This window comes from Tarenaya hassleriana, unplaced genomic scaffold (assembly GCF_000463585.1).
Source record: "Tarenaya hassleriana unplaced genomic scaffold, ASM46358v1 Cleome5, whole genome shotgun sequence".
In the NCBI taxonomy this organism is placed as follows: domain Eukaryota; kingdom Viridiplantae; phylum Streptophyta; class Magnoliopsida; order Brassicales; family Cleomaceae; genus Tarenaya; species Tarenaya hassleriana.
The window spans coordinates 114,697-136,595 of record NW_010967707.1 but is presented as its reverse complement, the minus strand read 5'-3'; the positions used below and the strand labels follow the sequence as shown (position 1 = coordinate 136,595).

Here is a 21,899-nt window from a genome sequence, read left to right as displayed (position 1 = left end):
GTCTCCTTTTTGCCCAGTTAAAGGACAGTGTAAATCAGATTTTTCGTGTCTGCAGTCTGCCAAGAGCCCCCTGTTGATGAGTGGGCTGTTATCTGGGCCTCTGTTTTGGATTCGGCCCATGAACCCATGAGACAAATACGTCAATGGGTCGAGAATGGCCGAGTTGGCGATTCCACTCGGGGTCCGTTACACAACCCATAGAAATCGTCGGTGGTTGTCCTCTGTCTGTCCAGAGCCATCTCGTTGAGTAGGCCCACCATGGGCCCCACAAGCGTAAGAGAGCCGAGGCCAAGAGAAACACCGCAATTGGAATAAACAGACCCCCAACTTCTGTTCAATTTCGACACGACATGTGCAGTAAGATTGCGACTGAATCAATCACCGAGTCTCGTAAGGTTGTGCGATAACTACAACAACGGTTTACGGAGACAACAAAGCAACACATATGCTTGGAAGAAGTAATTCCGCAGATCATATAAAATAAAAAATAAAAAAAGCCGTTTAATGGATTCCATCTAACTCCATTTGATGGGCCTTCCACTTGGAGGCCACTTCATCAAGAGCCCTTGCGGAGGACCCATCGTCCCTCAAGACCCTACGAGCAGCTTCCTGCAAAATTTTCATTCTCTTCCTCATCTCTTTACCTTCTCCCCCTTCTATCAGTACCTTCACCACTCTCCCTATCTCCTCTTTCCTTATTATCCCATCGCTTCTCGGCCGAGGCCTCAATGCCACTTTGATACCATCCGTCAGCAAAACCCCGTTCATCTTCTGCTCTGCGTACAATGGCCATGCTATGAGCGGCACACCGTTCACTACGCTTTCTAGTGTCGAGTTCCATCCGCAATGCGTCAAGAATCCGCGCGTAGATGGGTGGGCCAGTATTTGGGCTTGACGGGCCCATGAAGGGACCACCATACTCTTGTCTACGGTTCGATCCAAGAATCCGGTCGGCAAAAATGACAAAGGGTCATTTTGGTCAAGAATCCGGTCGGCAAAAATGACAAGGGGTCATTTTGGTTATGTGAATCGAAAAAGGACGAGTTTGCCGAACTACTTGGACTCCGTATAACCCACAAGAAACGTTGAACGCTCTTCTCTAGACCAAGAGCCAGTTCGTTGAGCTGTTCGCAAGTGACTGTTCCTCCGCTTCCGAATGAGATGTATAAAACCGAAGCGAGCGGTTGTTTATCCAGCCATTTTAGACATTCTGACTCGTCGGTCCGGTTAGGGTCCGACGAACCCATGTTAACCAACGGTCCGACCGGGTAAATAGTTGGCTTATCGGGAGCTGGTTCTTGGATGGATTTTATAGCGTTTGGCTCTAGCTCTATGAAAGTATTCACCAAAATGCCTTGGGCTTCTTTGTATCTCTTGGTGTGGTGGAGTAGCCATTTGTATGCGTCGTCCTTCCGGTCTTGAATTGGATCGAGAAGATCCCTACCAGAAATCGGGACGCAACCCGGGAGGTGAACCGGTTCGGTTAAGTCCCGATACTCGCCCGGTATGACTTCGTCTAGTTTCGGCAAATTAAGGAAAAGCGACAGGACGTTAGCGGTCGATGGATAGAACACGTAAGGTGACACGTGGAACTCCGCGGCAACGTCGAAGGCGTCCGTACCGAACAGATCGACAACGAGAGCCGATGGGAGGCGTCCCTGCGCCGTGAAGGAGCGGAGAAGGCGGCGGAGCTCCGGGTTGGAGCGAGTCACGGTGAGTGTGATGCGAGTCTCGGCTCGCGCCGCCGGAGGGAGATCGGTGAGATCTACGGGGGAGAGGAAGGCGGAGGCGATCGACGGAGGAAGCGACTCGAGGACGCATCTTTGGGAATTCGACGGCGGACCTTGGCCGGCGATGATTAGGGTTACGGTGAATCCGTGGCGGTGAACGAGCCGTTTGGCGAGCTCGACGGCGGGGATGAGGTGTCCCATGCCGGGACTCGGCATGATCGCCACGTGTGCTTCTGATTTTGCGTCCGCCATTGATGCAACATCCAAGAAAATCGCGGATCTTGCTTTTTCCTCTTTCTTTCTTACTAATTATCTTTCTTTATAATAAAGGGCTATTAATGCGGTTCGATAATTGATTACGCATTTATTAGGAGCCTTCTTTAATATCTAATATGGGGTTCCTTAAAGACTCAGTAATTTATCTAACATATTCAATATAATTCATGAAATGAATCAGGTGGTTTCTAGAACTTGTTTTTTTCCCCCGTCTTTGTGATAGATATTGATCGACAATTTTAAATATAATTTTTTACTGAACCCAACACTATATATATGAGCGAACGTATTTTACATTTAAATGGAAGCGCAATTCGTAATTTTATCGTGCTGAATAACATATTTCATATATTGGATGCTATTTTTTTTACGAATTCATTGTAAATTATAATCAAATGATTGGACGGAGCGCAGAGTGCGGCGGAGTGGTTCGGGAACGGAGGCGCGCGAGTCGCATATCACACGTGCGCACGTGTACATGTGGGTGCGACGAAATGCAAATGAAAGTTCCAGCAGCGTGACTATGAAAGTCGCCCAGGCTCCAAGAGGGTGATAGGAAAACGGCGGCACATCCACGGCTTGTGTACTAAACGACAGGCTGTTTCCGTCTTCCATTACTGACACCTAAACGGCGTTGTTTTACTGATCGGCCTAATTACAGGCCCATTTATAATTGGGCTATATAATATAAACGTCTCCTAAAGCCTTTTTTACTCAACAAAAAAAATCTAAAATTGGGCTGCATTTCTACACCTGAATGGATTAGAACTATGTTTTTACGATTTCGGATTCTGTAATGATACAGTTTGTTTGCATAATTGAGAGACATACGCTTATATTGTTGGGCTAGAAATAATAACCATCCGGCCGATCCATTAGAAATTATTCGAAACGACTCGCTATCATGTCGGTAAATTAAAACTTACAAGACATACATTAATAAATCCATTTTACTTGTTGAGTTGATCAGCTTTTTACCCACCTGAAGGACACTAAATCATCAAGTGTCCTCGTAGAGGAGCCATCGCCACTAAAGGCCATGGACGCTGCTTCCTTCAGCTCATTCATTCTATTCCTCACTTCTTCCCCTTCCATTAGCCTTTTCGCCACGTCGGATATCTCTTCCCGGCCGATGACCCCATCGCTGAAACTCGGTGGCCTCAAAGCCGCTCGGATTTCCTCGACCAGAAGCAGAGCATTCATCCTCTGTTCTCCGTATAAAGGCCACGCTATTAATGGGACGCCGTTCACAATGCTCTCTAGAATGGAATTCCAACCGCAGTGTGTCAAAAATCCGCCTGTTGATGGATGGGCCATTATTTGAGCCTGAGGAGCCCATGATGGAATCACTAGGCCTCTGTTTTGGGTTCGGCCCATGAACCCATGAGGCAAAAACGTTAATGGGTCGTCGTCACCTTGGCTGTGTGAGTCGAGAATGGCCGAGTTGGCGATTCCACTCGGAGTCCGTACAACCCATAGAAATCGTTGGTGGCTGTCCTCTAAGCCCAGAGCCAGCTCGTTGAGTTGGTCCTGCGTGAGTGTTCCTCCGCTGCCGAAGGAGACGTATAGAACCGAGCGGGGAGGTTGTTTGTCTAACCACTGGAGACATTCAGATTCCGACTTTTCGGTCCGGTTAGCATCGGATGAACCAATGTTAACCAATGGCCCGACCGGGTAAATCGGTGGTCTTCCGGTGGCCGGTTCTTGAAGGGCCTTTATAGCTCTGGGTTCTAGCTCTTGGAAGGAATTCACCAATATCCCATGGGCTTCTCTGTATCTCTTGGCGTTGTGGAGAAACCATTTGTAAGTGTCGCGCTTCCGGTCTTGAACCGGTTGGAGCAGATCCTTACCAGGAACCGGGACACAGCCCGGGAGGTGAACCGGTTCGGTCAAGTCCCGGTACTCACACGACACCGTTTCGTCTAGTTCCGGCAGGTAGAGGGCGAACGCTAGGGCATTGGCGCTCGACGTGAAGAACAGATACGGCGCCACGTGGAACTCCGCCGCCACGTCGAAAGCGTCGGCGCCGAAGGGGTCGACCACTAGAGCCACCGGAAGGGGTCCCTCCACCTCGAATGATCGGAAAAGCTGCCGGAGCGCCGAGTTGGAGCGAATCACGGTGAGCAAGAGACGAGTGAAGACCGGTGGGTGATCGCTGAAATCTGGAGGTGGGAGGAGGACGGTGTTGATGGAGGGAGAGAGAGACTCCACGACGGCTCGCTGGGACTTTGTCGGCGGACCTTCGCCGGGGATGACGACGGTGACGGCGAGGCCGTGGCGGAGGATGAGCCGCTTGGCCAGCTCCGCAGCGGGGATGAGGTGTCCCATCCCAGGACTCGGTAGGATTACTACGTGTCCTGCTGCTTTTGCTTCCGCCATTGACGCAAAGCTCTAAGAAGAAACTGAGGATTTCTCTGTTCTTTTTTTTTTTGTTAAAGACAGAGAAAGTTGACGTCTGAATTTGCCAATGGTAATCAATTGAAACATGAAAACTCAAGTGTTGACTTTGTGAAAACAGTTGGCGAATCACTTTCACGTGGTGACTGTCGGTGCAGTGACGCTCTCTCCTCGTTGTTCATTACAAAAACGCCTTTACTTTGCAACCAAAAAAAAAAGTTTTATCTTCAAATTACATAAATAGAAAACAAGTGCCAAATGATTTATTGTACACGAAAACACAATATCTACACTCGCTAGAACATTTCTTCCCTCGGACAAGGCCATAATCATCATCATGATGAATCATCAAATTCAAAATGTTTTCGTGTTTACATCATCTTTTACACCGATTCGGGTTAAGCATCAACTCCATAAGCAGATCGTTCCAGGAATCAATGGGACCCGGTAAGCACCAGTGCAGGCAATCGTTCTGAACTTGGTTTGTCTTGTCTTTCACACCGGCGAACGGATTCAAATGCCTGTACGGCCCCGGATGACCATCCGGTCGGTCCAACGACATAATCGTTGTATCCAACAGTCTCACATGGGATCCACCGCTCTCCCCAGTTCCAGAACCTTCACCCGCTTTCTGGAACTCCTCTAACTCGATCTCCCTCATCACGGTATCCACATCCTTCAGCTCGGCCTCGCCTTCCCGAAAGGGCATTGTTCTGTTACACACCCCACCGCTGTTCCATTCTCCGTTCTCAAAATGATCAGGAGTTGTTGTACGGAACAGGACGAGGGGTTTGTGGTTGGACTGTGAAACGAAGTTGAAAACAAGCCGGAGGGCTTTGCGGTAGGAGTAATCGTAGCCAAGTTCAGTCAGGTTGTTCTTTCTCTGACAGTAATGGCAGCCAGTGATAGTGTTGTTCTCGTGGTATATGGTGGTTTTGAGGAACCATTTACCACCGGAGATAACGACATAGTCAAAGTTATGGTATTGGTCGGTCCATTTACCGTCGAGCTGGTCGAGGTAGAGCTGGATATCTCCCGAGGAAACACCATCTGGATCTTCAAAGGTCTTGGCTTTTACAAGGAAAGGTGACCAAGTCACTGAAAGGGTGAAGTTGTGAGATGGGAATCTCCATATCTTTGATTTGTATTCCTTGTCGTGGTATACTTCATCTGCCTCCTCTACCTGCGTTACAAGTCGAGATTTAAGTGAAATATACGTATACATAAAACGGGAAAAACTGGAAAGATGTCATTTCAGACAAAAGAATCTGGTAGATTCCTTCATTCAGACAGCACACAGCTTGACCAGATTTAACCTACAAGACACATTCGTCAGACACATTATCACCTAGTGGTATTAATAATGTACGTTTCGAATCGGAATACAAAACTATATTTCTTCAACAGTATAATAATTGTATTTAATCATCCACATTAAATGTTTAAACGAAACCAAAAGATGAAAAGAAAACCCTAACGTTTGACTTGTTGAGGAGTTTTCCACCCCCCCTCAAAGACCTTCTCGTCTTAGGGGTGGGCGTTTCGGGTTTCGGTTCGGTATTCAAGCGGTTCGGTTCGGGAACGGTATTTTCGGTTTTATAAAAAGTGTACCAAACTAGAACCGAATGTTAAACGGTTCGGTTCGGTTCGGTTTTAGTATCGGTTCGGTTCGGAACGGTACCATTATATGAATACCAAATAAGTACCGAACTATAATATTTACACATATATTAGTGGAATATTCGAATTTTGGTTCGGTATTCATACGGTTCGGTTCGGTATTCATACGGTTCGGTTCGGAAACGGTTCATTCGGTTCTATAAAAAGTGTACCAAATTAGAACCAAACGTTATTCGGTTCGGTTCGGTATGGTTCGGTTTCGGGACGAATTTCGTCTAACTGATCCAGCAGCTGAAAGAACAATCAAAGCAAGCGAAACCGTTTGAAATTACCTGTGAGAGAGTGCAGAGCAGAGACTGGACGTGGTTACGTGAGATCGAGTCGCCGATGAAAGCCCACCATTTGTTCCTCACGGTGTTGAGAAACCGCTCGGGACTGAACCTCGGAAGATCGCAGTCTCGGGGTTTCCATCTCCAGAAAAGGTAATTCACATCCGGACGTCCGTTCCTCAAACAGTTCTGATAATCTTGGATATGACGGCAGGTGATGTTAGTATATACCGGCCCCGATGGATCCGGAACCCATGCTCCGGTGAAGATATCACACTGTGCTGAAGCTGCAACTCTCATTTAGAGATTTAATCAAACAGATGTTGAACAGAACACTAGAGATTTTGAAATATTTCTGAGTTCCAGGATCATCAAGTTGTGAAATTTAGATCCGGGCAAGTAATTTTTCAGTTGGAAACATGAAAAAAAGCAACCCTCTTCACATAGATAATGAATCCAACACGTTTCGAAAAAAATTTGTGGGTTTTGAGAAACTTCAGATTCCCAATTCCATCAGCTGTAAACTCAGTTTTCGCCATGCTAAACATCAACACGCAGCAAATCAAGTTATTAGGTTCTACTGTTATTAATTCTTCTGATTACGAATACTGCTGTGACTAAAGAAACTGGAGGAATGAAATCCTCCAAGATTAATTCCCGACAAGCTACACCACCAGAATTTTCTGAATGAAAAAGGAGGAACTAGACCTAAGCAGAGGTTTCCTGATAACTTTGCAAAAAGAAGAGAGAAAGAAAGAGACGAATTTCCTATGTTTGCTTCGATCTTACTCTTTATGTTATTTTCTCAGGGGTTCAGTTCAAGGGCGATTTAATAATTGCAGAAATTCATGAACAAATTCTCACCATTTTGTGAAGCAATGCTGAAATCGACAGGCACCGAAGCTTGAGGAGGACCGACGGAGAGATCCGAAGGGGGAGATTCCGGTGAGGTTTGGACATCGGAAACTGGAGAGGTGATGAAGGAATTTGAGACGAGGAGACGGAAGGCGAGACCTATCAGAAGAAAAGAAACGACGAACTTGACAAAGATTTGATTGCGTTGGTGGGATGAAACTAATGGGCTCGTGTCGATCTTCATGTTCTTAAACACTTTATACCTAAAAATTTCCGGAGAAGTTGCAGAGAGAGGGAGGGGGAGAGAGGCGGTTCGTGTGATATTGAATGTATTTATTTGTTTTCGGACGAGAGGTTCGCGACCAAGAAAACATCTCAACGTTAAAGATTTTTTATAAAATATAAAGATAAAATATTATAATATATTTTTGATATATTGTTTATATTTATAATGTTAACAAAAGAAAACGCAAATAAAATACAAAGTATCAACCGTGCTATATTATGTACATAATTACATTAAAAAAAAAAAAACTTCAGTCCGCAACAATGGCTATCAAGAAAAGGGAGATAGCAGCAGGGGCATAGAAATAAAAAAAATGAAGGGAGACTGGACAGGAATAAATGTCCTATTCGGAAGAGGGTTATGTCGTATTTACACCATTGTTAAATGTGCTATTTATGTACGTACGTGAGCCACATTTTCATATGATTGTGAGGAAAATGGCACATGGCCTGTTTTGGACCTCACACCTCAGATCTGATCAGCATCGCTTCCATATTTAATAATAACAGAGAGAGAATGATGTGGTCCGATATCTTCATCATGTGTGGTATTACCAGTTCGAATATAATATTATTGCCCAAAGAGAATAACATTCTTTTACGAAAAATTAAGACGCTATCATAACTTTGTTTCTCCATTCTTTTATTTTCTTTTGTTTGTTTGTTTTTTTTTTTATTTTTTGAAAGAAAAAAAAAACAAAAAACAAAATTTGAAAAAACTTTTGCCAGAGCATAAATGTTTATCTCTGTCCAAAACGACAAAAGAGAGAGAATATTAAAGGAAACACAGCGAGGCCCGTTAGAATAGAATCTCAATCGTTTGCCTGACGTAGAAGTTGGGCCCATCAACGTTAAATCATATACATCCATACGAAATTTACCCTTTTTTGTCACTAAGCCCGATTGCAAATATTCAACTTGCGCGTGGCGTCCACGGCTCAGAGGTTCGACTGGAGTCACACTACAGAACTAACCTTTTCTCGTTCGGTTGAGATGAAATGTCACCATGCCATTCACTAGATACTGGATGCGACTGAATCCATGATTCACATTTCATCGTACAATAACATTACAAACATCTTAGGTTCTCATTTGGAAACTGAAAAAATGTTATGTTTTTTTTGTTTTCTGGGTTTTCAGAGGGATCAAAGAGGGTGGGAGATGAGATCACATATGACACTTACATTTTTTTATACATAAGACTGAATGAAGGCGCCACACATATGTGGTGGTGGGGACTGTAAGAGATCAGCCCATAGCGTATTTCTGAGTCCAGCTGCGAGCGGTGGACTCGTACTTGGACCTGTCAGTCTTGTACATGTGCGCTATTTCTGGCACTAGTGGGTCGTCTGGGTTTGGGTCGGTCAACAGCGAGCATATTGATAGCAATACCTGCATATATATAACATATCATATTTTATACCATTACCGCCCATCCAACAAAACAAGTTTTGATGAACCGATAAAAAAACGCAAAGGGGTTATACATGTAAGTACAATCCCCTTGAAATGTCAGAGCATATGCTTTAAAGATGGAAGTTACTTGCAGAAATTTTCATCTGTCAGAGCAGATACTTTTAAGAGGTCATTTACTACCTTTGATATTGTCAAGGCAGGGCTCCACTGCTCCTTCAAGATATCAAGGCAAATGCTGCCGTTGCTGTTGATATTCGGGTGGAAAACTTTGGTCCTAAATGCAACCTGTACCACAAGCAGCATTGCTCGCTTTTGCACCGTAGAAACCAAAGTCTTTCGAGACGAATTTGAATTTGAACTGTGACAAAGTTACATGGCAATATTACTAACCTTGGGAGGTTTGAAAGGATAATCAGGAGGAAAGTGTATGGTAACTAGGAAGACTCCTCCTGCATAAGGACTGTCAGTGGGACCCATAATTGTTGCTTGCCAATGGAACATATCCTCAGCGACAGGCCCTGCAATTTCATATACCAACTATGTTATGACCAGTAACACTTGTTTGATCAAGATAGCATGACATCCCAGCAACATCCGGCTCGGTACATTAACACCTAGAGAAATTCTGTGCACACTACTCACGAGTATAATGAATCATACATGGAATATCTATTAGAATACTCAAAAAACTTTATACACCCCCGAGAGATCGAAAAGAACCGAGGAGCGCTTTATGCCATGACTAATTGGGTCAGTGAAATATTTCGTCAGCCTGCTAATGGCCTATTATAGGCATGAAGTAAAACAAGAGTCCAGACACTTGTTTAATTATGGACGAAGTCAGATGACTTCTCGAGGACTAAACTTAAGACATTTTGAAAGCTTGCAAGCATACAATTCTAGAAGAGTCATGGCTGATATGTTACATGAGCTAAAACCAGGTTGGACATTTCCTTGCAAAACATAACAAAGAACAAGTTCAAAGCATTAAGCGAAAAAACTAAAATGCTCAGATAAAGCATTATTCCAATAAGACAGAAAACCAGGAACAAAATAATTATCGGTTCGCATAGAGTGAGTGGGCAATGGAATGGACACAAGACACAACAGGTGACGAGTAAAACACCGCCATAGGTCTGCATTCAATAATATGTATTTGAATCGGCTATTCAAAAGGCCAAAGAACGATTTTTCTACATCCCTGATGCCTAACTCAAGAAATGTTCTCTTCATGCGCTGTTTTTGTTTGGACCAGACCTACGTTAATTCGTTAAATTTCCAAATATAGCAATGATTGTAAACTAAAGCAGCCAGTTGTTCAATATTGCTTGATCAACACATATCAAGGTTCATCCACGCCTATGGGTCCTCTCTATACGAACTTCTGACACAATTCGTTTCAAAAAGCCCAGATAATCATCCTAAACATGACGCGGATGGAAAGCCCCAACTTCTAATTCCGCACAATGGACACACGTTAATGATCAGAAAAGGATATCAATGGCCGAAATACCTCTTCTTCTTTTATTCCTGTTTCCAAACAGAAGACGAATTCTTCGATGAACGGGCGAAATACTTCAGAACAAGAGGGCAACATAAATTTCAAACACGTTCAACGGCAAACAAAACTCATCGATCTGGGCAGAGCATCGCCGAGAAAATGAATTGCCGAGAATTACGCCAACACAAACAACAGGGACATGAAACAAAATAACGAAGTTCACACAACATAACATATTGAAACTGTCCGATCTCGCAGACAGATCATTACCCGGAAACTGAAATTACATCCGACATGGAACGAGGAAAAGAAACAAGGAACCTGAGAAAGACGAAAAAGAAAAAGGAGTAGGGAGATCCTAACCCGCGCTGCAAGAGGTAGGAGGATCTTTCTGGAGATCCTTAAGCTCCTTGAGGATCCGCTTCGATGCCATGGACACAGCTCGTCCGGAACCACCACAGATCTGATCGAGAGGAAGAGAAATCTTTCACACAATGTGTGACGGGAGAGAGGGAGATTGAGAAAACGAGGTATGATGCGGTGTGCAATGCGTGGACGCGACGCAGAGGGAGAATAACTGGGTCCAGTTTGGTATTTCGTGGAAATATAGGGCCCTTGATGAATGGAGAACAAAACCGTCGATAGCTGTTCTAAAATTCCGGCTATTTCATGTGGGCTCCACCTTAGAGTTAAAAGGCTTAGTTATTGGGCCATAGGCCCATAATAAGCAAATGGATGGGCTAATATAATTCCTTACATGCCATGGGCTTTTTGAGCTCAATACTAAACGTGGTTTCGTGTTCTGTCTTCGTTATTTTGCGGCATATTTCTTTTTGGTCGGCGTTGTTTGCTTCTTTACCGATCCGATTATATATCACGCACATGCACGATGATTTCATCATTAATCCATTTTTTATATTTAAAAAAAAAAACACAAAATACAATTGATTAGACAAATGGAAAATTAATAAGCTCACCAGTCAGTAAAAAAGGAAACAGAGTTCAAAAGTACAGAATCCCGCTGGCAACTCAACAAACCAATTACAACCGATGGAGGATGTAGAACCAATGACACTTGATGACTATATCTGTGTACATATATGTTACTAATCGTGAAATGATATATAATTAAAAAAATATAAGAATGAAGTAAAAGGGTAGAGCAAAAGAAAAATAGATACGAGCCGTCGCGGTAGATCTGAAATTATGTCGTGTTTCTTAACGTTACTACGCTTGATGCCCGGTCGAACTAGGCCATCATTATGAGTGCAACGTAATCCTGCCATCCAAAGCCAATTGCTTTGTTACCCAATTAAAATGGGGATATCATGACACGTGCGCTATATAGAAATTTACGGCATTGTTAACACACGCTTATGTACGACTATAAAAGCTTTTACCAAAAATATGCAGCTAATCTATAGATTATACAATATGGGTTTATCCAATGCAGACCCACTAAATAAAACTGCGGATACATGTTTTCAAGTAAATAAGAGACAAAACACACGGGTTTACTAATATAAATCCATGTATAAAATATAAAGATCAGAATTTTTCATGTTGTGAATAATATAAGGATTTTTCTATATATAGTGAAAACGGTGAATTATGATAGATTTAGTTATGCTAAATAAATCCACATATACGTACCATTTGAGCATTTTGATGGAACATTTGGCCATATTGGAATCAAGCGTCTGTAATCTAACGCCGCCGCATTTGAGACTAACGCCCACTGTACCAATCCTGCGCCTTCCCACACCCAATCCTACCCTCGTCCTCGCCGTCACCTTCACCACCAACGTCTTACTCTTCAGTTCCTCCCGAAGCCTCTTCGCCGTCGGATCATCCACCTGTTGGTTCCTCAACCTTGACGACACAATCACAACCGTCCGATTCCCGGGCTTCTCCACGAACCCTTTGACTCTCGTTGACCCCACGGCTGTCTCGAAGTCGCCATCTCCAACCGTCAACGCCACGTCAGCGTCGCCGTAGTAGTACCGAAGCTTACCGTTAGGGTTCCTGAAATTCAGCCTCGCCGTCGTCTCCGCCGTCATGAGCGACCATCCATCGTCGGGCTTTCCGCCAGAGAAGTTGAGAGTCTGGAGGCGGAATGAGGCGAGGCGGACGACTGGGAGCTTCGGGGAGTACCAGAGGAAGAATAAGGCTGCGGTGAGGAGAAGGAGGAAGACGACGACGGCGACGGAGATGCAGAAGCAGCACCAGAATACGCGGCAGCGACTCCGTCGTCTCCGTTTCTTCTCCTCCGGGTACAGCGACGCCGGGAGGAGGAGCTGCTTCCGCTGCAGGAGTTTGGTCCCTTTCCCGGTCTCCGGCGGCGGCGCGTGAGGGTCACGGTATCCCGGTGGTTTCTGGAGCATCGGTCTCATCGGCTTTTCCGGCGCCGTCTCTTCTTCGGCGGTCATAGTGGGTCTGGGATCTTTGTCCTGCGCCATATTAACCGGAAGAAAACTAGGGTTTATATACATCGAGAGAGACTAAACAAAGACCGACTGAAATTACGGTGCATTGACCATGTTACGAGTGATAGTGAGGTTAAATGCAGTAGAAATTCGGGAATAACACGCTTCTTGAAGATTTATTAATATTTGTATTTAATGAGAAAATGATGTGTTCTTTTACTTAATTTTTTTGTTTAGAATTTCCAACAAACTGCCATTATGGAAAATACGAAATCACATAATGTTTCACCTTTTAAAAATTGATTGGAGATTTCCTATGTTCCAAAAGTACACTATTAGTTGAAATCCAAACGGATTAATTGTATGTACATAACCCACATGCAAAAATGAAATCTGCCATCTTTTAATGTTATCGTGACATAATATAAAGATAATTGGACAAATATATTAAAAGATAAATACGGATGGCATCAATTCATGATAATGATCGGGTCTAAATTTGGTCAGTCCTTAGGATAATGACCACCATGTAGGAGTGTGTATAGCTGTATATTTGACTTTCACTGTGATCCCAGGTCCTCTTACCAATTTTAATTGCAAAAAGCGTCATTTGCAGACAGCATTGCTAACAATATATTATGGCAACAGAGTATTTTTTAAGTTAATTAAAGGGTAAAAGAAGAAGAAACAGTATCATTTTGTAATAATCTAAATCAAGGTAAAAAAAAATTGATGTTTAAAAAATGATTAGGGCAATACGTATATTTTGATTTATGTAAATGATAATATCAACGTCATGTTATATATATATTAATTGATTTAGCTGGACAACAGCTCATGCAACAATTCAAATTTAAGAAAATACCATAAATCTTAACATATGTATATGACGTGTCGGATACATATTTGAGAACTCGTATATATATATATTAAAGTAATGGGTATGAGAAATGATAGAGATCAGACAAATACACCGTTACTATTATAGCCAAAAGATTGGATATGAAAAAACATTGGACGAACGGGTTTCTGTGAGGGCACATACATTGGTCACACGTTTAGGACGTGAGGCGCACACGTTGTTCGTTCCTTAACACCATTGAACAAAAACAATTTATTAATGATTGAATTTTTTTTTATTTACTTGTGTACGAATGGATAAACACATTCATGAAAACGTTGAAACACAAAACAAAAAAAAATACAAAAAGATGAAATCGACCAATTCAAAATGGAAATTATATCATTAAATAACAGTAATTTTAAAGGCTAATAATAGCAATACACACGCATTGTTTGACGGAATGGGTCCAATAATACATAGGCGAAAATATACAGATGGCTTTATATCTCAACTGTCTCCCAATACAACTATGGAGGGGGGCAGTCCCCTCGAATACAACGCACCAATCTTACGATTACTGTTTACATCTGTTCTTAAATTCCCCAAGTCATTAACATTTCGATATTTTTGGATATTTTCTGAAAGACGACAAGCTTCGGCTGTTTGAAATAAAATAAACAAAAGCTGGAAAAAATACACAAAAACAACATAAAAAAATTGTAATACATTATTGGAGGTGTAAATGTATCTGATCATCGTTTGTCCGCGTGGGATAGAACAAGAGTTGCATGAAAATTTAATATGAAATAATACATCAAAACATGGAGATATTTACGCTCTTAGCATGGAAATAACGCTTTTTTTTTTTTAATGAAGGCATGATTATCCCACGAGGTGACGTGTCATCGAGTGAGTCGAAAGTGGGACCCAGTTGAGGTCCGGAAACAAGATGAAATATCGTATATACCCTCTAGAGTATTGCGTAATAACGAGTGAACCTTGGCTTATGATGTCATGATGATGCCACTGCCAAACCAAAAAGGCCCAAAGAAAGTTTGTAGAATGGGCTAATTACTTCATAACAGTCTTATAACTTTCTTTCTTACATGAACAAAGAGAAAAAAAAGCAGGCTTATAATTGTTGGGCTTAGTGGGCCATGGGTGCAAATTCAAAATGGGCCTGAAACCCCACGGGATGCGAAAGTGATCCGAGCACCATAGAGCTGGATTTTTAAGATAAGAGCGGCGACCAATCAAAGCGCAAGGATCATCCACGTGGCAGAAGAAGGATCCATGTTTGTTTGCCGAGAATCTTTGGTAGAAAGCACTGAGAAAATCGACTCGGGGAAAATTATACAAGAGGCGAACAAGGCACAGCTTCTCGGCGCGCTTCGATGGCGATAACAGCAGCAGCAGCATCGTCTTCCATGGCCGTGATGGTTCCACGTGTTGCCGTCGTCTCCGTTCGCTGCTCCGCCGTCCCTTACCTGCCTCCGCTGCCTCCTCGATCCTTCGGACGGTCATCTTTCGCTACCCCGTCGAAGCTTGTTTCAGGTGAGCCATTTCCCCAGAATCTCTACTTTGGCCTCGGCGAAATGTAAATTGTGGATGTGCGAGCGAGGGGCCGGAAATAGAACTTCCGGTCTAGAATAACCGGATATCGGTTGATTTGTCTTGAATCTCGATTTTGCAATTTTATTATATCCGACGACGTTTAGAACTTGCACAAATCTTCGATTCCTATCTGGTTTCAAGTACGAACTGAGCCTGCACATCGACGTGTCTCCTGTGCATTTATAACAATCCATTTGGATGTGAAAAACATGGATGTAGTGTGATGTTTATGGTATAATTCCGCCATTGTTGTTGTTCAGGAAATGGGTTGCAGAAGCTTCCATTGATGCAAACCAGAGCATCTTCTTCAGAAGAGACATCAACATCGATTGATACTAATGAGCTCTTCACAGATTTGAAGGAGAAGGTAATCCTACACATTGCCTCCTACTCTTGGAACTGAACCAGTGGTAAGTTAGCGTTTTTATTGTTTGGTGTTTCAAAGTGGGATGCTCTCGAGAACAAGTCGACTGTGATTCTGTATGGAGGAGGAGCCATTGTCGCTGTCTGGTTATCTTCCATTGTCGTGGGAGCCATAAACTCCGTTCCACTGGTAATGTCGATTCCCTGTTTCGAACCCACCCTTTTCGCGTTCATAAGAAGTTTGTCTTGATTTGGCTTCAAACCTCTTCTTTTTGTTTTTATTTTCTTTTTCGAATGATAGCTTCCGAAGATTATGGAGCTGGTCGGGCTTGGCTACACGGGGTGGTTCGTCTACAGATACCTTCTCTTTAAGGTAAACAACTCGAGGTCCAACGTTTTGATTGCAATCTAATTCAGTATTTGTAGGAAATACATCGATTTTCCCCGTAATTTCTCCTAATTTTTCCGCATGAGAACCTCTTAATCTTCATAATAGCAGCAAGCCAAAATGAACTGATGACTTGATGAAAATTTTCATTTCGGTGGTCCATTGTCTCAGTCAAGCAGGAAGGAACTTGCTGAGGACATCGAGTCCTTGAAGAAGAAAATTGCAGGGACCGAATAGATCCACAACCAGCAGACGGGTTTTCAGTTCTCAGGCAGAGGATCCTTCTTTATCCCGTGATGTAATGTTATATATACAATCTTTCTTTTTTCGCAGCTCAGACATTGTATCTGTTAGATTCATCTCTGAAACAAACGCCGTACCAATCTCTCTTTCTGCCAAAGAATGTATCGAGATTTTGGTAACGTTTTGAGTTCCCAACAGCATACTTTCTTCTCGTGAACAAGAAAAGTGTATCTTAAAGGGACAGATGGATCAAGAAGCACAGTCGGACTAGATAGATCGAGATGGTTCCAGAAAAAATTATTGAATTGCTGCAAACATCACGATCGTAGTAAAGATGAACAAGAGAAGGGACAGAGTAGTAACATATATTGTATTTTGCATCAGAATGACGATTTCACAACAAAGAGGTTACACAAATACAGAAAATAGTACAAGGCGTGTAATAGAACAGTGAGGAGATACGATTCTACAGCTTGTCGATATCATCATCACCAAACTCGATGTAGTCATCGGCGCCGCCATCGTCGTCCTCATCGAGACCACCTGCGATACCTTCGTTGAGACGAACGTTGTCGGGGAGCTCGCCGTAGGCCTTGAGGAGCCTGGCTTCATCGGGCATATACTTGAGGATGACGTCAGCCTTGTCGTCCTGGAAATCCCGGAGTCCGACGAGGATGATGTCACCGGCGGCGATCCAAACCTTCTTGTGCATCTTACCTCGTATGTGACAAAGGCGCTTGGTGCCGTCGATGCACATGGCTTCGCAACGACCGTTGCCGAGCATCCGGAGAACCTGGGCATACTCTTGCCCGTCTTCCTTGAAAATCAGCTCTCTCTTCTCGTCATCTGCTTCGTTCTTTCCTCTCTTCCGAGGGGAGGAAATCTTCCGATTCTTACCTCCCTTTCCCTTGTTCTTCGGCATCTTGCTCTAATTGAAACCCTAGTTCCTCCACCTCTCTCTTTCGCTCTGTGTTTGAAACCCTAGCGATTTGATCGGCTTTCTGCGGATTCTTTCCTTTTTATAAGGGCGGTTCAGGTGGACCAAACCGCCTCAACGCAGGGAAGTTTGGTGAATTGACGATAATGCCCTTTTTGCATCGAATCGGATCCTGACGCGATTTCTCCTACTTTCGAATCTTATCCTCCTCCGTCCTTGTCGTGTTGCTTGTTCCGCACGCAACCTCCATCAGATGCTGCTTTTCTTTTTCCCAGTTTTATTTCAAATCTCGGAAGAGGTAGTCCATTTTTACGATACATTCACATCACGTTTTTAAAAAAAAAATGAAAGTATACACAGAGACACATAAATTAAACTAATTTGTAGAACATTTTTTTTGGCTATAAAAACTATACTGCAGTTAAGAATGAACTAACGGGCAACACATATAGCAGCTTTTGAGGAATGTGATGTTAATAGAGGGAAGGGTGGTCGTTAGGGAGGAAGATGTGAGAGACGAAGTCAAGAAAGCGGGAAGAGTAGAGGCTGGGATTGACCGCGGAGATGGAGAGGGAGTCGTGTTGGATGGACTTGTAACAGTGCTCTATCCGTTTCCTCACTCCGTAGTTTTGGAAAATGTCTACTATTCCCAGGTACAGCACCACCTCGTACCACTCCTCCTCCCCCTTCCCTTTCGATTCCGTCCTCTTCAACCTTCTCGCCCTTGCCCCTACTTTCATCCCGAAATTGGTGCTTGAACTGATTCAAACCAAAATCCATATGATGAAAACATCAATCAATCCCATGTTGAAGAAAACTGCTGGATTCTGAGTAGTGGGGCGGTATCAGGAGGATCACTGGAGCACTACTGATCGGGTTCTTGACCGGGAAAAAATAATCACTTCTGGAAAGAGACATTACCTGTTGGAGAAAACCTCACCAAGTGTTGATTTGGGTGGGTTTTTTTCTTGCTGAGGGTCAGGAAAGTCTATCAGCACCGGAGTTGAGTTTATGCTTGCCCCTGATTTTGTAGAGACAGAATTCTCACTGACACTGTCGATTGAATCTGAAAAAAAAATGAAGAAATCTACATTACGACACAACAGTTTCTCATACCATTTTCGGGGAAAATCATATAGCTGCATCACGCCATTTTTAAACCCTAATTAACAAATAAGAATGTCCAAGTTATCCCACACATTGGTAGGATGAAGGGGGGGGGGGGGATATCTTTGCTTTAGGCATTCCACAGATGTGTTGACTCAATCAGACAAAGACATTAAGGGTAGTATTGGGATAGTTCACCTCTGCTAGGAGTGCACGAATACACTGTAGAAGATCTATCTGGAGAGTTGGAAATTGCATTAATAAACTTTGAGCTAACGCTATTGAGAGACTCTGCAAGATTAAAGCAATTATCTGAGACATATGCAGAAGTCCTGTTCAATTCCATTGTCCTAAAAGAAATTCAAATTCCTAGTAAATTCAACCAAACAGGATGTGTACCTCGAGGTGAGGAGCTGTCGTAGACAGGGCTTAATTTGTCAAGTGAACCTGCGGCGTGGTTGTCAGAGAAGAGAACTTGGTCACATAAGCAATAATAATCATTTCGTAAACTTAAAGTGTTACCCATAATGTTATCTTCCCCAACCGCCACTGTCATTGAAGAAGGAAAAAAGAAAACTTGACAAGAGATTTGACGGCGAGACGCACCTTGACATGGTCCTTTTACTTGAACACCAAGCATTAGGCTATAATCCATAATGCCCTCGGCTTGCAAAAGTTCACAATCTAGCTTCGTTTGCCTGCAATATCAGAAATGAATAAATCCATGGAAAAAAAGTGTCGTGCCGAAGCAAACATTTATTGTCATCTGCTCTTGAATCAAGATGGTTCAAAGAATTCCGATGAGGAACAAAAGGGAAGGAGCTTTTACTTGATGAGCCGACGTCTGATCAATGGATCCACGTAGAAACAAAAATCCAGGTCAATATCTTTCAATATGGTTTTATCCCTCACTTTGATTCTCTTTGCTGTTCGACCTAGCGGTGAACCTTTCAGATCATATACCTTGCTCATGAAGACATCTGACTGCAGTATGTTTGACATTACAACAAAATATGTCTGCTCGCAAAAGAAACAGAAACACTCTGTTTAATCAAAAGCTCCAAGTAAAACATCGTATCATAAATTTCTGACAGTCTGTTACCTTCACACCTCCAACAGGCTTCACAAAATGAGCACCATATATCTTGGCCAACAATGTTGACCTGTATTTCTGGATATGGCGGTAATAATTGGGCAGCATCTCTAGTATTACCTACATCAAAAGATTCGTCCCTGAGATACCCGAATATCCTTACTATAAAAGAAATACCGAAGAAGAGGTCCATAACATAATACCTTAATTTCAGATTTCCGAAGAATCTTGATGATAAAGCGGTCATCCTTGGAGAGGAGAAAGACTTTACCAACTTTCCCCGAGGAAAGCTTCCGCAGGGTCTCATCGTTACAGATTGAGCGCATGTACTCATCATTTTCAATATCTTCGAGCTGTTGTAAAAGTCTGCAACAATCAATATTCTCGGGTATGACTGGAAATTCTGTTTAAGCATTAAAGAATTCAAGTAGAGTGGCGGCTTTCATGTAAGGGTGGGCATTGCATCAATAGAAAGATAAAAGGCAGAACCTGAAGCCCCTCGGACAGTAGTCCTTCCAGTCGAAGTCGGTGGTAGAACCAGGGGGGAGGTGTTTCACGTGCCTGGACGAGTACTGAATCCTGTGTTTCTCTGTCTCTTTAACATCTCCGGATGATATCTCCCTCGCACACGGTGTCATATATACACACACACACACACACAATCCTCTGCAAGATTGATCAAGAATCATTCATTTTATATGAATAGAAGAAACCATGCATCTTTCTTTTCTCGTATACATATACTGATCCGTGTATCATTATCATACATACATGATTTCACACATCCATAATGGACAAATAATAGGCTCTAGAAATCGGTTCTTCGAATCAACAAAATGGAATTCGAATAGATACGTCTTCCGATGAACCATTGCGAAATCCTAACACAACGAACAAAAAGAACCCTAGAACACATGATTTCTTCAGACATCCACATTTAAAAAAGAGAGAGAGGGAGAAAGAAAAAGAAATCGGAGGAGATCACCTGCTTCACGAGGGGCAATTCGAAGAGAAAGAGAAGAAGAAATCACTGGATCAAATCGAATCGAATCGAAGACCTAGAGAACTATAAAAGAATTTTGGTTTTTTTACTGGTGGAACGGAAACAAAAGAAGTGATGGAATGCCTAATTTTGCCAATGGAAAATTGTTTTTGCGTAAATCCTTTTTTTAGCAATAATTTTTAAAACTGTCTTGTAAAAAAATCGTAATAATATGATTTTGTCATTTTTTTCTATATATATATCTCCATCATGTAATATTTCATAAGGACGTGCATGTTTGGTTAATTTCGAATATCACCTAAACCGATTTGCAACTAATATTTCATTTTATCAATATTTTAGATATGTTCATATTTGAAACTGAAAGCATAAGAACGCTAAACGTGTGTAACTTCGTGCAAAATTTGTTTATTACGAGGCTTAAAAAGTAAAAAAAAAAGAGTAAAAAACGAGTGTAAAAATGTAAAATCCTACAGCTACTAAGCCCACGTGGCAAATACCTGTAGCAAGAAAAGTCATCTCAGTCGTCGAAACGAAGAGCACACATCTCAGCCGTCCATCAATTATCTTCCTGCAAGCACAAACCCGATGATTTCATCAAGAAACAGCACAGCAATCCTCCGCCGTCCGATGACGACCGCATGTGATTCTTTCCCGTCAAATTCCGAATACCGTTCCACTCCGTCAGCGGCGACGGCAGAGTAGACCACGCCGCTGAATCTGAACTGTCGGAGCAATCCACCGAGCCGGAATACGAATTCTCCTTCGAACTCGCTGCTCCGTCATCGGCAGCTGATCTAGACTTTGTCATCCTTCGACTCCGGCTACTCCCCGCCGAGTTCTCGTTGACGACGTTGAATATGTCGCCGGTGATTTCAGAGGCGTCGATGACCATAGCGCCGATGTTGAGGACGCCGTGAAACTTGCCAGATGGAAAGCGGATCTGGAGAGCGAGGAGCGACGGAGCCTTCAAGGAGGCGGAGACTTGAAATAGGAATTTGTCGTTCCAGACGGGATCTTCGGCGCCAATTCTGTCGATTCGTGTCCGGAGCTTGTAGGAAGGGTCTACCCAAATCACCGCGTAGGTCTGCATTCGCCGGAGCTTTCCGGATGACTCCTTCAATCCCTGCGCCGAAATCAAGTTTTTCTGCAGAACGTTCGTCTCTCTCTCTTGTTTGAATTTCTTGGTTACTGCCTGCTTGTAAACAACAGATGGTGAGGTTAAACCAAAAAAAAAACAGATGGTGAGGTTGCGACGAAGACGACGCTGATGTCACATTACGATTTTGTCCTTCAGATTTTAATTTCCAGAAAATGACGAAATCGTCCTTCAGAATTTGTTGGGCTTGGGCCGGCGTCCTTCTACTTCTTTTACTTCCCCAAACTTTTATGATATTGCCTACACCTCTCCTTTTTTTTTTTCTTTTCAATTGCTTCCCCAATATTTCTTTCTGCATCATGTTTACCGTTCA

The 21,899-nt window shown here is 42.9% G+C and overlaps 9 protein-coding genes across 14 annotated transcripts; 1 reads left to right on the top strand and 8 right to left on the bottom strand.

The window, feature by feature from the left end:
- Positions 1-327: 327 nt before the first annotated feature.
- LOC104825873 (UDP-glycosyltransferase 72B1-like) lies at positions 328-2,158 on the bottom strand. Of its 2 annotated transcripts, none has more exons than XM_010558287.2 (2): positions 965-2,158; positions 328-926 (listed from the first exon to the last, which is right to left on the bottom strand). In XM_010558287.2, the coding sequence occupies exons 1-2, from the start codon at positions 1,980-1,982 to the stop codon at positions 502-504; spliced, it is 1,443 nt and encodes a 480-aa protein (XP_010556589.1). In that variant the 5' UTR covers positions 1,983-2,158; the 3' UTR covers positions 328-501. The 2 variants fall into 2 exon arrangements, with proteins under 2 accessions (XP_010556589.1, XP_019059663.1); XM_019204118.1 differs by having other exon boundaries at positions 328-980; positions 1,022-2,157.
- A 701-nt stretch (positions 2,159-2,859) lies between these two features.
- Positions 2,860-4,523, bottom strand: LOC104825871 (UDP-glycosyltransferase 72B1-like). Its single transcript, XM_010558285.1, has one exon. It carries the CDS (start codon positions 4,383-4,385, stop codon positions 2,973-2,975), a length of 1,413 nt encoding a protein of 470 aa, XP_010556587.1. The 5' UTR covers positions 4,386-4,523; the 3' UTR covers positions 2,860-2,972.
- A 121-nt stretch (positions 4,524-4,644) lies between these two features.
- LOC104825870 (protein trichome birefringence-like 25) lies at positions 4,645-8,549 on the bottom strand. The gene is made up of 4 exons (XM_010558284.2): positions 8,467-8,549; positions 7,217-7,614; positions 6,356-6,639; positions 4,645-5,586 (listed from the first exon to the last, which is right to left on the bottom strand). The coding sequence occupies exons 1-4, from the start codon at positions 8,547-8,549 to the stop codon at positions 4,780-4,782; spliced, it is 1,572 nt and encodes a 523-aa protein (XP_010556586.2). The 3' UTR covers positions 4,645-4,779.
- LOC104825869 (ubiquitin-conjugating enzyme E2-17 kDa-like) lies at positions 8,521-11,004 on the bottom strand. The gene is made up of 4 exons (XM_010558282.2): positions 10,773-11,004; positions 9,299-9,426; positions 9,089-9,193; positions 8,521-8,884 (listed from the first exon to the last, which is right to left on the bottom strand). Exons 1-4 carry the CDS (start codon positions 10,840-10,842, stop codon positions 8,741-8,743), a joined length of 447 nt encoding a protein of 148 aa, XP_010556584.1. The 5' UTR covers positions 10,843-11,004; the 3' UTR covers positions 8,521-8,740.
- Positions 11,005-11,377: 373 nt separating this feature from the next.
- LOC104825868 lies at positions 11,378-12,879 on the bottom strand. The gene is made up of 2 exons (XM_010558281.1): positions 12,063-12,879; positions 11,378-11,688 (listed from the first exon to the last, which is right to left on the bottom strand). The coding sequence occupies exons 1-2, from the start codon at positions 12,866-12,868 to the stop codon at positions 11,670-11,672; spliced, it is 825 nt and encodes a 274-aa protein (XP_010556583.1). The 5' UTR covers positions 12,869-12,879; the 3' UTR covers positions 11,378-11,669.
- Positions 12,880-15,018: 2,139 nt separating this feature from the next.
- Positions 15,019-16,467, top strand: LOC104825867 (protein CURVATURE THYLAKOID 1A, chloroplastic). The gene is made up of 5 exons (XM_010558280.1): positions 15,019-15,233; positions 15,554-15,660; positions 15,739-15,846; positions 15,958-16,029; positions 16,216-16,467. The coding sequence occupies exons 1-5, from the start codon at positions 15,074-15,076 to the stop codon at positions 16,279-16,281; spliced, it is 513 nt and encodes a 170-aa protein (XP_010556582.1). The 5' UTR covers positions 15,019-15,073; the 3' UTR covers positions 16,282-16,467.
- A 168-nt stretch (positions 16,468-16,635) lies between these two features.
- LOC104825865 (eukaryotic translation initiation factor 1A-like) lies at positions 16,636-17,299 on the bottom strand. Its single transcript, XM_010558279.2, has one exon. The coding sequence runs from the start codon at positions 17,207-17,209 to the stop codon at positions 16,754-16,756; it is 456 nt and encodes a 151-aa protein (XP_010556581.1). The 5' UTR covers positions 17,210-17,299; the 3' UTR covers positions 16,636-16,753.
- A 227-nt stretch (positions 17,300-17,526) lies between these two features.
- On the bottom strand, positions 17,527-21,191 carry LOC104825863 (phosphatidylinositol 4-phosphate 5-kinase 10-like). 5 transcript variants are annotated; one of them, XM_010558276.1, is made up of 11 exons: positions 21,100-21,191; positions 20,928-20,998; positions 19,914-20,090; positions 19,628-19,790; positions 19,434-19,544; positions 19,161-19,348; positions 18,938-19,029; positions 18,731-18,778; positions 18,530-18,622; positions 18,146-18,290; positions 17,527-17,983 (listed from the first exon to the last, which is right to left on the bottom strand). In XM_010558276.1, the coding sequence occupies exons 3-11, from the start codon at positions 20,060-20,062 to the stop codon at positions 17,698-17,700; spliced, it is 1,275 nt and encodes a 424-aa protein (XP_010556578.1). In that variant the 5' UTR covers positions 20,063-20,090; positions 20,928-20,998; positions 21,100-21,191; the 3' UTR covers positions 17,527-17,697. The 5 variants fall into 5 exon arrangements, with proteins under 5 accessions (XP_010556578.1, XP_010556579.1, XP_010556576.1 ...); XM_010558277.2 differs by lacking the exons at positions 20,928-20,998; positions 21,100-21,191 and adding an exon at positions 20,410-20,617; XM_010558274.2 differs by lacking the exons at positions 20,928-20,998; positions 21,100-21,191 and adding an exon at positions 20,196-20,386 and having other exon boundaries at positions 19,161-19,315.
- LOC104827356 lies at positions 20,987-21,520 on the bottom strand. The gene has a single exon (XM_010560529.1). It carries the CDS (start codon positions 21,518-21,520, stop codon positions 20,987-20,989), a length of 534 nt encoding a protein of 177 aa, XP_010558831.1.
- Positions 21,521-21,899: the final 379 nt, after the last annotated feature.